Genomic DNA, 14332 nt, shown 5'->3' on the forward strand with positions numbered 1-14332 from the left:
TTCATGCACTAATTGAGAGGGCAGCTGCTAATCATGATGTGGACATGCATGCTGACCCAGTTGAGGAAGACTTTCTATTCGACACGTTTTCAGTTTCGGAACGAAATGTAAAGACACTGCCTATGCTCAAAGGGGTCCTCAAGCACGCTGCGGACATCTTTAAAGAGCCTACCAGGGCGAGGGTGGTCAACCCACGTATTGAAAAAAAGTACAGACCAGCGCCTGCAGACCCTGCATACATTCGAGGACAGTTGCCGCTTGACTCCTTGGTGGTAGCAAACGCACGCAAGAGGGCCAACTCCCAAACAACGGGTGAAGCTCCTCCCCCGGATAAGGAGTCCAAAGTGCTGGAGGCAGGAGGCAAAAGAGTGGCTGCACAGGCTGCCAATTTCTGGCGTATTGCAAATACACAGGCACTACTGGCACGTTATGATCGATCACATTACGACACACTAGAGCAGATTGTAGAACACCTGCCTCCGCAGTTTCAAGAAGGCACCAAAATGATTATACAAGAGGGACAACTGATCTCCAACGCGGCCATAAAGTGCGCACTTGATGTCGCTGACACAGCCGCTAGGGCCGTTAACACCAGTGTCATGCTCAGAAGACAGGCTTGGCTCCGCATATCGGGGTTCAAACCTGACATTCAAACAACCATACTTAATCAACCAGTCAATCCGGATAGACTGTTTGGTCCAGATGTTGACACCACCCTGGAAAAGATTAAAAAGGACACTGAAACTGCTAAATCGATGGGGGCCCTACAATCTCAGCAGTTTCGGGGCAATAATTTTCGTCGCTCAGGTGCCCGTGGAGTCACCAGAGGACAGATGGGTCAACAGTCACAGTTCCCTAGAGGTGGAGCACAGTCCTCGTACCCCAAACAAAACAAGAGGGGCTACAGGGGAAACAGCAACAAAGGACGTGGCAAAGGAGGCAACAATTCACGCTCCTCTGCCCCAAGCAACCAGTGACTCTCTGTCACTGCCCCCCGACCATTTAACACCTGTCGGGGGGAGAATACAACAGTTCCTGCCCGTCTGGACCAACATCACCACAGACAGGTGGGTGCGACAGCTTATCCAGTACGGTTATTGTCTAGAGTTAAAGTCCACTCCACCCAACATTCCACCAAGGCAAAGGCCTATGTCCGCAGAGCACTTGCACTTATTGCAGCAGGAAGTGTTGGTGATGCTGCAAAAAGGGGCAATCGAGCTCGTGCCAGTGGGGGAGGAAGGCACAGGGGTTTATTCTCTGTACTTCCTCATTCCAAAAAAGGATGGATCTCTACGGCCAATTCTGGATCTCCGTCCCCTCAATCTGTACATACTGTCAGAGCATTTCCACATGCTCACACTGCAACAGATTCTTCCTATGTTAAACAAAGGAGACTTCTTAGCAACCTTGGATCTCAAGGATGCTTATTTCCACATTCCGTTACATCCGTCCCACAGGAAGTACCTCAGGTTCACTATCCAGGGCACGCATTATCAGTTCAAAGTCCTACCCTTCGGAGTCACAACTGCCCCAAGGGTCTTTACCAAGTGTCTGGCGACTGTAGCAGCGCACCTCAGGAGGCAGAACATCCATGTCTACCCCTACCTCGACGACTAGCTCGTTCAAGCCAGATCGGAACAGCAGTGCGCCGCGGACATGTCAACTACCATTCACCTCCTTCACGACCTGGGTTTCTCGTTGAATTACCCGAAGTCACACCTTCAGCCGGCACACGTCCGGCAGTTTCTGGGTGCGACAATCAACACCCTGACGGCCTCGGCACAACCAAACCAGGTCAGGATAGACGGCATGCAGTCCTTAATCCAGAAGTTCAGACCGGGACACTCGCTTCCAGCAAGAGTGTTCATGCAGTTGATAGGCATGATGGCCTCCTGCATCTTCATAGTCCCTCACGCACGGTTGCATATGCGCCCGCTCCAGGAGTGCTTAGCAAATCAGTGGACACAGGCTCAGGGACAATTAACAGACCTAGTGTTGGTTACCAGTCGGGCATACAACTCTCTGCATTGGTGGACTCCACACAACCTTTGCAAGGGCCGACTGTTCCAGGAGCCAGTGCCACAGGTTATCCTGACAACGGACGCATCTCTCCAGGGATGGGGAGCACACCTGCTCACTTACACAGTGCAGGGACTATGGACGACGCAGCAACAGAAGATGCACATCAACTATCTAGAACTGATGGCGATCTTCATGGCGCTCAAGTCCTTCATTGTACATCTGTGCAACAAAGTGGTGTTAGTCCGGACGGACAACATGACCGCGATGTACTACATCCAAAAACAGGGGGGCACCCACTCACCACAGCTGTCTCACCTGGCTCAGAGCATGTGGAAGTGGGCCATTCAGAGGAACATCTTCCTCATGGCAGAACACCTCCCGGGGAAGGACAATCAGATGGCGGATCTGCTCAGCAGATACAGTCATCAAATGCACGAGTGGGAGATACATCCATCGGTACTCCAGCCGTACTTCCAAAGGTGGGGGCGTCCAGACATAGACCTGTTCGCCACAAGGGAGAATGCAAAATGCCAAAGCTTCGCCGCCAGGTTCCCACACCCCCAATCGCAGGGCAATGCGATATGGATGAACTGGTCAGGCAAATTTGCTTACGCTTTTCCCCCGACACCCCTGATACCACTGGTGGCGAGGAAACTACGGCAACACTCAATGACACTCATCCTAGTGGCTCCAACGTGGGCGCGCCAAGCATGGTACACCACGTTCCTCGAGCTCTCAGTGGTCCCGCATCAAAGACTGCGCCTCACGCCCAGACTTCTGACGCAGAACCATGGAGAAATTCAGCATCCAGATCCGCAACAGCTCAACCTAGCGATCTGGCTCCTGAAGTCTTAGAGTTTGGATACCTGAACCTACCTCCTGAATGCATGAACATCATCAAGGAGGCGAGGAAGCCGTCAACCAGAGCATGCTATGCCGCAAAATGGAAGCGTTTTGTCATTTACTGTGCAAGCAATGACATAAACCCGCTAGATGCGTCTATCCCTAACATCATTTGCTATCTGTTACACCTTTACAAGTGCAAACTAGCGTACACTTCTATTCGGATACATCTATCCGCCATCGCAGCTTACCTTCAGAATAGGCAGCATCTCTCAGTCTTCAGGGTGCCTGCCATTAAAGCGTTTCTTGAAGGCCTGAAACGAGTCATTCCCCCAAGAACACCGCCAGCTCCCGTGTGGAACCTCAATGTGGTCCTCACCAGGCTGATGGGACCACCGTTTGAGCCAATGCACTCGTGCGAACTGCAATTCCTAACGTGGAAAGTTGCTTTCCTAATTGCCATTACGTCACTAAGACGCGTAAGTGAGTTGCAAGCACTCACGATACAAGAGCCTTTCATCCAGATTCATCCAAATAGGGTGGTACTACGTACTAACCCCAAATTCCTTCCAAAGGTGGTGTCACACTTTCATCTCAACCAAACTATCGATTTGCCTGCATTCTTCCAAAACCCACAAACAGTGGCGGAGAGGATGCTCCATACCTTAGACGTACGGAGGGCATTGATGTACTACATAGACAGGACACAACACTTTAGGAAGACAAAACAACTCTTTGTTGCCTTCTCACCGCAACACAAAGGCAACCCAATTTCCAAAGCAGGAATAGCCAGATGGATTGTTAAGTGCATCCAAATCTGTTATCATAAAGCCAAGCGCACTTTAACAATACCCCCAAAGGCACACTCCACACGCAAGTTGGGGGCATCCATGGCTTTCCTTGGAAACATTCCCCTAGAGGATATTTGCAGAGCAGCCACGTGGGTTACACCACATACCTTTACAAAACACTACTGTGTTGATGTACATTCCAAACAGCAAGCGGCTGTAGGGCAGGCTGTTCTCAAGACACTTTTTCAGGTTTCTGCAGCTGGCACGGGCAACCGCCGCTGATGGAGGGACTGCTATGTATTCTATGCAAAGATATGAATTTAGCAGCCCACATGCCTCGAACTGAATATGCTACTTACCAGTATGCATCTGTTCTTGGCATGTAGGGCTGCTAACATTCATATCGCCCACCCTCCTCCCCGGTGCCTGTCGCAGCTGCAGATATACTATTGTATTCAATCATTAGCATGGACATCCTTTACACTTGCCACTCCATCCTCTGCCACAATGGCGAAAAACAATCTGGGGATGGAGCCGATGCCCATGCGCACTGTAGTCCAGGGGAGGAGCCACCCATCTCAGGATACTTCGAAGACTCTTCCAGGACAACAATGTGCGATCATCCGGACCCAACACTAGGTGGCGATCTAATGCAAAGATATGAATGTTAGCAGCCCTACATGCCAAGAACAGATGCATACTGGTAAGTAGCATATTCATTCCGTGACGCTAAAAATATTGACACCGTTTCCCTCTGTGATTCAGCTTTGCTGTCACTTCCAAGGCTAGACCCGAACCTAGATGTTGACGATCACACCTCCCAATGCCTCTCAGTCCTTGCAGTCGAAATCAATAATGTCGCTCCTCACCTTGGTTCAACAAATCCCTCTATGAAGAAAGGAAGCACCTAAGACTCCTGGAGAAACAATGGAGGAAAACGCCCTCCACCGATAATTTGGCCACGCTTTGTGCAGCAAGATCTAAGTACCACAAGCACATCTTCCTTGGGAAAGCATCACACCTCAGAACCCTCCTTGACTCAGCCAAAAATAGACCCAAAAACTATTTGATCTCCTCAAGAATACTAACTGCTCTCCCCCAACCTCCAAGTTGAAGGATTCTACAAACAAAGCTGCGGATTTCACTGTATTCTTTGACGAAAAAGTTAAATCACTTGTGGATCAGGTCGCTCATCCTACTCCCCCAGAGGAGCGCAAATCACTAACCATTTGGCAGAACTTTGACCCCCATCTCTGAAGATGTCCTCCTCAAGTGCATCCTCGAAACAAAGCCCTCCAACCATTCTCTTGACCCCATCCCTAGTGCCATTGCCATTGACTTCTATACCCATTCTCTTCCCTATTGGACCACTCTGGTCAACCTCTCCCTGTGTCAAGGCTCCCTTCCTGTTCCCTTAAAAACTGGGCAGGTCACCCCTCTGCTTAAAAAACCCACTGCTGATGCGAACAACCTCAACAACTTCCGCCCCATCACTAACCTACCCTTTCTTGAGAAGATCACAGAAAGATGTGTTGCGAAACAACTCTCTTGTCATATCAAGGACAATGATCTTCTTGACAATTATCAGTCCGGCTTCATCCAAAACTGCAGCACTGAAACAGCCCTGCTGCAAGTGATTGAGGACGTGCTGCGGATACTCGATTCGGGGAGGATCTTGTCTTCTAATTCTCCTTGACCTTTCTGCAGCCTTTGACAATGTCAATCACAACACTCTCCTCAACACTCTTCAACAGAGAATGGGCATGGAGGGCACTGTGCTTAAATGGTTTGCTTCCTTCCTCTCTGATAGATCCCAAATGATCAAAATAGCGGACTGTCTGCCATCTCCTTTGGCGGTGGGTCTAGGTGTTCCTCAAGGCTCTATACTTGCACCCACATTGTTCAATCTATATTTGGAACCACTGGGCAATCTCCTAAGTAAATCCGGGGTCAACTATCACCTCTACGCTGATGACACTCAAATCTACCTCAAGGTTGCCTCCACTCACGATCTCTCAGTCCTAAGCTCTACTCTGGACTCCATTCACAACTGGATGTCAACACATCAACTGATTCTGAATCCCTCCAAAACTGAATTCCTCCTCGTCTCCTCCTCACTTTCTCCTCCCCCGGTTCAATCATTGATGGACCAGATGAATCTACTGAACAATAAACCCATCATTGTCTGCAGCGCAAAATCCCTTGGTGTCATACTCGACACAAAACTCAATCATCTCCCACATTATTTCAATTGCAAAGTCTGCTCGATGCCAACTGTGCCTTCTCTGGGGGATTCGTCGCTTCTTCCCGGAGCATGACCTTAAAACCCTGGTCCAATCGCTGATCCTCTCCAGACTGGACTTCTGCAATTCTCTTCTTACTGGCCTCCCCAAATCCCACCTCGCCCCCTTAAGTCTGTTCTATCAATTTTACATTTACATTCAGCAGCTCGTTTCATTTATGGGGCCACAAGAAGCGACCACATCACACCCATGTTATCCACCCTCTGATGGCTTCCCATCGAGGCAAGATCTATCTACAAGACTGCCTGCATCACCCACAAAGCCTTGCACTCCTCCTCTCTTCGCTATCTGGCGAATAAACAAACTCTCTGGAGGCTCTAGACCATCATGAAATGCTGAAAATCTACTTCTTGAACCTCCCACTTTCAAGAAGGAAAGATCGATGACCCAATCCTTTTCAGGCAACGCAGTGAGAATCTGGAACTCACTTCCGCCTCAGCTCCGTACCACCACCTCCTCCCAGGCCTTCAAAACGAACCTCAAAGTTCTCATCCTTCAAAGACCCTTCCAAATTTAATTCATGCCCTCACTATTATCTGAAGGAAGCCCCTTTAGTATAGAAAATGTCTATTCTCCATGACTATGGAAGTGCCTTCCGAGTGTGTTCGTGTGGTTTGAGAGACTGCCATTTATTGCAGTAATACCCTTTTACCTGTGTTTGGTACACTTTTGTAACATGCACACGTCACTGTTCTCTTGTAACGCACTGTTTGCTACCTCTTATATTTTGTTTGCTTTCGATACTTGCACAAGTGCCACCATTGCCTACGTAACGTTTGTTATTGTGTCCTCCATTTATTGCAGTATTATACCTCTACTTGTACTTTGTATGCTTTTGTAACCTGCACACGTCACTTTTTCCTCCTGTAATGCACCGTTTGCTACCTCTTGTATTTTGTTTGCTCACGATTGTCACTTTTGCCTCATGTAATGTAACTTTTGCTTTTGTAATTTGTTTCATGTTTCAGTTCTGTTCCTATTGTGAAGCGCTCTGACACCCTCGGGTAAAGTCTGCGCTATATAAAAACGCACAAATAAATAAATAAAATACAGAAGTCCAACAGAGGCCCAGTTGGGCAACCAGGGGGTGCTTATAGGGCAGTCCAGGGTGAACACCCCTACAAGCACATCTCTAAGAGGGGAACCCGGCTGCAAGCATCGCAAGCACACAGCGCCCTTTCCTCACTCATCCTTAGCACCCCTGTCCCCCCTGCAGCCTTCAGCGCCCCCCCAGGGGCCAGAGCCCCTCCCGCAGCATGGGCTGTCTCATCGCCCCTATAACACGACTCAAGAGCAGATCACATCACTGAATCACTACTTTGGCAGAGCGAGGTCTCGGAGGAATGAGTGTTTTATTTTGTTTGTTTAAATGTGAGTCGTTACTTTAGTGCAAAAAGCCAGGAGAGTGTGCAATCACTAGGGTCCTTGGAGCTTTACTCCAGTATTGGAACTTTCATAGATTCCCATTGCTTGTATCATTCCCCGTCGTCGGAATGGGAGCCTCGGTAATTATATATATATATATATATATATATATATATATATATATATATATATATATATATATATATACATAAACACCTAGGTAAATACACCCTAATAGGTGTAAAAAATTAGGCCTAGGCCTCATTATATTTTGTAGCCTATTGGTGTCATTATGTAAAAAGACCCAAAAGTCACCTTAGCAACCAATCAGATCAGCCTCACCCTGTGGAACCTTCCTGAGAAAACTCAGAGCCTCAGATTTTCTACCGCATCGTTGGTGACAGGGAGTCTCCTTAGAGCTCTGCTCTAAGCCAGGAGAGTGTGCAATCACCAGGGTCCTTGGAGCTTTCTCAGAGCACCTGTCAGGTGACTGCACGTGTGACCTGCGGCACAACACGGTGTTCTGCTAGCTTGACGCAAGTCCATGTAAAATTCGTAAACACAGCGATAAAGATGTTGCTTTACATTTTTCTATTTAGATAGGCCTCTCGCCAGCCTCGACCAGTTAAGCTCTAGTGCATTGAAGTGTGCACTCTTGTTGTCGTGTTTCGTTACACACGACCTTTGCGCTTCTGATGCTGATTGGCAGGGATCCCGGCTCCAAGGGTCCTCCCTGCACACGACAGGCTCATGGCTGAACCAGTCACCCGTGCCTCCAGCCCGAGGCCTACAAAGTCCGCCTGTCCATTCACACGGACCCTGCAGATCTCCATAACTGAGCAATGTCCAACAGGCACCTGCATCTCATCTGCATACATTAGCATACGCGCCGCCCCAGGGGTCCTCCCCTTTAGAAGAGTCTGCTTGGCACCACACAGCGCAGGAACTTTAGTTGAGGCTTCATGGAAAAGGCTCACGCTAGAAAAGCGTGTACGTAACCCTGAACACCCTTTTCTGCTGATAGTGTTTGTTGCTATTACAGCTAGTGAGGTAGCTCGGTGAGTTCATGCACATTCCCTACGTTCTACACCTGAATTGCGGCACTCACTCCTGTATCTCAAATGTGACCACCACCTTACCCTGCAATGACCACCAATGCCACCTGTGGCTAAACTCTGCCATTTTAGTGCAACATTGTAAATTGTTTTCCTAGAATCACGCAATTTGTTGAAGCGGGGAAGTCGCTACCAAAGCCCATGTTTCACGGAGGGCGCCTGGAGGCAGTCGAACTCGTTGCGTGTCGCAGCCAGAGGCTAGCAGGGCCCACCTCCTCTGGACAAGCGCTGCGCCTGGATGCTCCTCTCTCTGCCTCAGGCGAGCGGGCTGCATCTAATAAACATGTGCAGCCGAGGGGATACGTCACAATCCTCTCAGAGAAGGGAGGAACGAGAGTGACAACGTTAAGAGACTCAGCGCACATTCACTGCAACACAACACTGAGTGGGTGGGGCTTAAGGGAGACCGGGCGGACACCAAAAACCAACGACAATAGATCGTGCAACGCCTAACCAGGCGAAGCAGCGCATGCGCTGCATTGAGGCGAGGCCTAACCAGGCGAAGCAGCGCATGCGCTGCATTGAGGCGAGGCCTAACCAGGCGAAGCAGCGCATGCGCTGCATTGCAGGCGAGACTTAAAAAGCATATTTTGTAAACTAACCTCAACAGAACCAGCAACTCACCTTTGTCTTGATTTTAGGGCACAGTTTCTAATCTGAGCCAATGCTTTTTTAGTCCTAAAACTCACTATGAAGTCATCCTGCAGTGGGATGTACAGTAAGGAAATGTCTGCTTAAGGAACTGCTATCCAAGGCACAGGCCATGCATTGGAAAGAGCAGCTGAATGCAGATTTGTGAGGATGTTTTTTAAAGGTTTTGTGAAGGGTCATCTTTGGCCACACGTCAGAGGCATAATGGATGAAAAGGAAAAATCGTATTCACACAAGGGCCGTAACGTGGGCCTCCGCAGACCCCGGCGAGCTTTGTCTCACTTATATTATATTTTCAGTGAAGGAATTTGAGGAAAAGTCTTTTTCAGTCCAAGAATCTGTGGGTTTAGGTTTCGGGCGGCGCAAGGTCTCTGGAGCAGACCAGATTGATCCAGAAATCTGTTAGTCAAAGCCTTTTGTTCTCCAGAAAGCGCTACGTGTGTGCGGCGGTCCAGACCGGCCTTGTCCAGAGATCAGAATTCAGAATGTTTTACTCTTGGTTCTAGAGCATTTTAAAACGATTTGGCCCAGAGCAGAGGGACTCTACAAATTCATGGCATTCGAGCGTCGGGAGTCGGGTGTCCAGGCATTTGGCACTTACTGCTGCTTAGCGCAGCGCCTGGCACTGCCGTCTAGCTTGCAGCATCAAGTTTGCAGTGCTACAGAGGTCTGCAGATCTTGACCAGTGAAGGTGTCTGCACCTAAATCTGGATAAGTGCCACCTTCACCTGTCAACAATGGACAGTATGGCTTGTTTCTTCCTCCAGCTGCCTCAGCAGAGCCCCACCATGTCTGAGCATGGGGGTGTGTGTACCCCACCTTTAGTCCTGAGGCTTTATTACCAAGCATGCAGGAATAGTTGTTCCTGAGGGAAAAAAAAGAAACTCTGGTTTGATGCATTCCACACAGTTGATCCTTAGTTTGGGCAGTACCAGGTTTTTACTTCTGTGTGTGGGGTGTTATCACACCCTTACCTGCAGCTCAAGCCTTTGCTCATGTGCTCTTGGTTTAGAGTGCCTGCAAAGTACACCTTGTGTTTCTCTGGTTGCCAAGTCCATGCGTTCTTCTGTTTGTTCTAGATCTTCCGTCGTGGAACAGGCCGCATCATGGACTTCTCCTGGGTGGAACTGAAGAAAGAAGTTACAATTGCTGTGGAGAATGAGGTGATTTATTTATTTTTAGCTTTGGCTTCTCCGATTGTGTTGTGACCTCAGTGCTGCGAGTTGTGTGTGAGCTGTCTCAAACGTAGTGTGTCCCTGAAGAGAGAGCATGTTTTTTTTATACACAGGCAATGGAGTGAACTGCCTAAGATAGTACTTTGGATTCTGGTGCATGGGTCTGTTTCATTTCATGGCTGTTCTCATAATGCCTCCGGGTTAGCCATATGTTTGGTTTGTACTCTGAAAGGGTAGAGCTGGTAAATCCAAGTGTAATACAGGAGCCCCTGAAGGCTTTCCCCAGGGCCCTAATGTATAAATATGTTGTTCTTCTGTATGCAGCAACGGCATGCCTTCAGCCTATAAGCTAACCTCCTTTCTTTCTCCATAAGCTTCATAGCAGTGTGACTGAGTACGAATTCTCACAGGAGGAGTTTCGCCAGCTCCAGATAGATTTCTGGTCTAAATTCTACGCCTGCTGCCTACAGTACCAAGAAGCGCTCTCGCGTCCACTGGCCCTGCTTGTGAACTCTCAAGCGAATATGGTGTGCCTGCTCAAGAAGGTGAGGGGTCGGCCGACCTTGGAATGAGTCGGTGTTTCATAGGAAGTTGATTAATATTTGTAAGGTTACACATGAAATTCAAAGTACATCGACTCTCTGCTCTTTACCTTCGTGAGATGTGGTTAACCTCTAGTGTGGAACTCCCCAGAGCGAAAAGCCAGTGTAAATGTACGGAACTTCATGCTCGAAATCAAACATCACCACACCAAGAGGCCCGCTCTTTGCTGTTGACTTCTGAACTCCCAGCATGTTCTCTTGGTACCATGACCTCCGCTCTGTCTTCCAAAACAGTCTTTTGTATTCTGGTGGATACGTGTAACCACAAGTTCCCCACCTTGTGAATCTCCAAGTGTCAAACATCCAGAAACTCTTGAAAAAGCCTTACTGTGCACCCTCCTGAAGACAGTCAAATAAAGTCACCATCCCTGTGTGCCAATGTCAGTTTTCTTTTTTTGATGAAGATGCGGATCTTGAGCTTCAATCTTATAGAATTTGGTTTCCAATAAATGTGAAAATTATTTAGCAAATTTCTAGCAATAGCCTGCATTCACGTGTCGCTGTGACCGATACCATTAAATCCTATTGGGCTCCCACCGCTGATTTGTACTCTGCACACGGCCGCTCTTGTGCCGCTGGTGCTGCCTTGAACGTTGCCCATCAATCGCCTTCACTCCTGGAGATTGGTCCTGTAAGTCAATGTACTGCACCTGTTTGCAGAACTTGTTCCTTCCATAGCATTGCAGAACTCAGAAATTGCACTGTGTCCTCTTTTTAAAGTGAAAAGATTTTATATTCAGAAACGTACTTACTTGAACAATTATTTTTTTCCGATGCCGTATATAAAGACATTTGCTATTTTTATAAAATGGTATGGATCTCTTCCTTGAGTTGTGTTGTAATTTATTAATCGTTGTGTGTATTTGCAAATGTCTTGCACTCCTCTGTGTTAAGCCTAAGGGTGCTCAACCACACTACCCCCCTAACAGAGCACGTTGGGATTCCATAGCAAGTCTCTGTCCACTTATAAGGGAATTCCTGGACTGTTGTCACTATATATCAGATTATTGATATATCGCATAAAGAGCCCGCTTCCTATAGGTAATATTGTTTCTTGGAATGTCTAAAGATGAAACTTTTATTAATGTGCAGAGGGTGGGTTCCTTTGTTCAGCTGTCATGTCCGGTAGGAAGCTGGCTCTGTATATACTATACCAAAGTGAGCTATAGTGTGCACAAAGTCCAGTGGGACCCTGTGAGAAGTTGGCCTGATATGTAGTGTTTCCAATTCTGGAACCACTGGGTATCAGTCCAAACAAACCCCAAAGATGTCAGGTTGTAAGTCAACCTTGTTAGACAAGCTATCCTAGTGGTAGCATGGACTAAGCAGCCTTAAAGGCTTAACTTAAGAGGTCGTGTTAAGCGAGCTGTTTTACCACATACAATCCTGTAATCAAATGAAAGGACACCACACAAGTATATATTATAAAAATATATGTATTTATTTCTAAATTACTCCCCAGTACTCTTTATGAGGAAAGGGGCACAAGCGTTAAATCAAAAGCACTGTTTAGACATATAAAGTTGCACAATTATGGATGAGGGCGGGTGGCCACTCAAACCATATACTAAAAAAATGGTATAAGTAACACTTATCGAACAATGGTTAGGCCTAGGGCCTAGAGATTCGCTGGGAGCAGTCAGGACTAGCAATGATGAAGTCGGGAGTAGCCCACAGGAGACGGGTGCAGCACGGAAAGTGCGGCGCGCACCAATGCACTGTCAATGGTGCGTAAAAGTCAATTAAAGTGAATTAAAAGATACTTCCGCTGAACCTAGGAACACAAAACTTTAGACACAGACCCGAGAGGTGTGTACCAGTGTATGGACACCGGCGTTGCAATGTTACCTCACCCACAGGCCGTGGGTGCACAGGGTCGAAGTGGCGTCGGGTTCTGACACGCAGGTTCTTGGTGCTTGAAGCTGTTGCAGCTGCAGGCGATGTGAAGCAGAAGTGTCCGGTGCGATCCAAGGGTGGATCGAAGTAGAAAAGTACCTGAAAGCAGAGGGGACAGAGTCTGGGTCACTCAGCAGTGACCAGGGGGGAACCAGGACGGAACCAGGCAATGTCGGGCGCAATCAGGCGGTTGTCGATAGGCTTCTCTCCGCTGTCACGTGGGCTCTGGGGCATCTGCGACGTCCAGGAGCAGGTCACGATCTGTCCCACGTAGGCTCTCGCCGTCCGCACCGTCGGCTTCAAGATTGCAGCAAACAGCACTTGGCAAAAGCAATCCACGCGGAACCGGGAGATTGCTTATCACTCGAACCAGGAAGGTCAGAGTGGGGGCTCCTTTTCACAGGAGCTGGTGCAGATCTGGAGCAACCAGAAAAGCGAGTCGTATTTCAAGTTTCGTCGGCACAGGGGCCACAAGCCAGCTGGCAAGTGACCGGGCCAACGCGTCGAGCGCACACAAGCAGAAGGGCCCCACGCAGCACTCGTCGAGTGTGGAGGGGTGAGCTTTGGTGCAAGTGGAGCTCGGGGCTGGGGCTTCTCAAACCCCGGTGTACAGCTTCGAGGGTCACTCGTGGGCTGCACGGTCAGCGTCTCGTGGCCTTTTCAAGATGGCGTGCCCCACGCTTCCGGTCGCCTCCACGGGTCTCAGCTCTGCAGGGACTGTGGATCGGGCAGGTAGAAGGCAGGCAAGCTTGATCTCGTCGATCTCTGTCGCTCGAGTTCCGGCGGGAACTGCAACAAAGCAAGGGTCGAGGGCTGGGTGGTACCTGTTTGCACAGGGTGGTCACTCCTTGACCACAAGGGAGATTCTTCAGTCTTCTCACGTCGTGTAGAAAGTCGAAGGGTCCAGAATTCGTTTCTTATGTTTCTTCAGGATGATCTGAGTTGCATTGGGACTGCTCCCCCTCTTATTCGAATCTGGGGGGTTGGACATCCTGCTAGGTCCCCTCCTATGGGTGGGACCCAGGAAGGGGGTGGTTACACCCCTCTCCTTTGATCCTGGCCGCGCTGGGACAGGGGCTGGGAGGCCCCAGAACCGGTTTGGCCGGATCCTGCAAGGGGCAGCCTTGTGCTCCCCAGGCAGTGTCTGGTTTCTTTGAAACCTCCCTACTCCAATCCACTATCTCCTGTCTGGGGTGGTTTGACACCGCCCTGTGACAGGAAACTCTTTGTCCAGGCCTCCTCTGCCGAGTTTCGGTCAGCAGCAGGAGGCCAGACCCGTGTCTGTGGCAGGGGCATCCATTTTGTGGATCTGAGGCTCATTTTAAATCAACCGCGTTTCAGTAAAGTAACATGTCTTCTCCCTCTAGAAGGGTGGAATGCTACCCCCGTCGCCAGAACTGGCGAGGGGGTAGTATTCCAATTCGTATGACACCTTACACGACATGTTTTGATAAAGCCAAACCAAAGTTGCTATATAACCGCGAGGATTATAAGGCGCTTAAGAGTATATGGTATGGCATTATCCCGGATCAGCTTAGGGAGTTGTGCCCGACAGCTGCAGACAGGCTC

General features: G+C 48.9%; 1 protein-coding gene across 1 annotated transcript in view; it reads left to right on the top strand.

The window, feature by feature from the left end:
* Positions 1–14332, top strand: part of NUP160 (nucleoporin 160) — a 498934-nt gene that overhangs the window by 73739 nt on the left and 410863 nt on the right. Inside the window, exons 12-13 of the mRNA XM_086959753.1 lie at positions 10170–10253; positions 10640–10810. Coding sequence (XP_086815879.1) covers positions 10170–10253; positions 10640–10810 — 255 coding nt within the window. The remainder of the gene's footprint in view (positions 1–10169; positions 10254–10639; positions 10811–14332) is intronic.

The sequence above is a fragment of the Lissotriton vulgaris genome, chromosome 2_2, assembly GCF_964263255.1.
Source record: "Lissotriton vulgaris chromosome 2_2, aLisVul1.2, whole genome shotgun sequence".
Lineage (NCBI taxonomy): Eukaryota > Metazoa > Chordata > Amphibia > Caudata > Salamandridae > Lissotriton > Lissotriton vulgaris.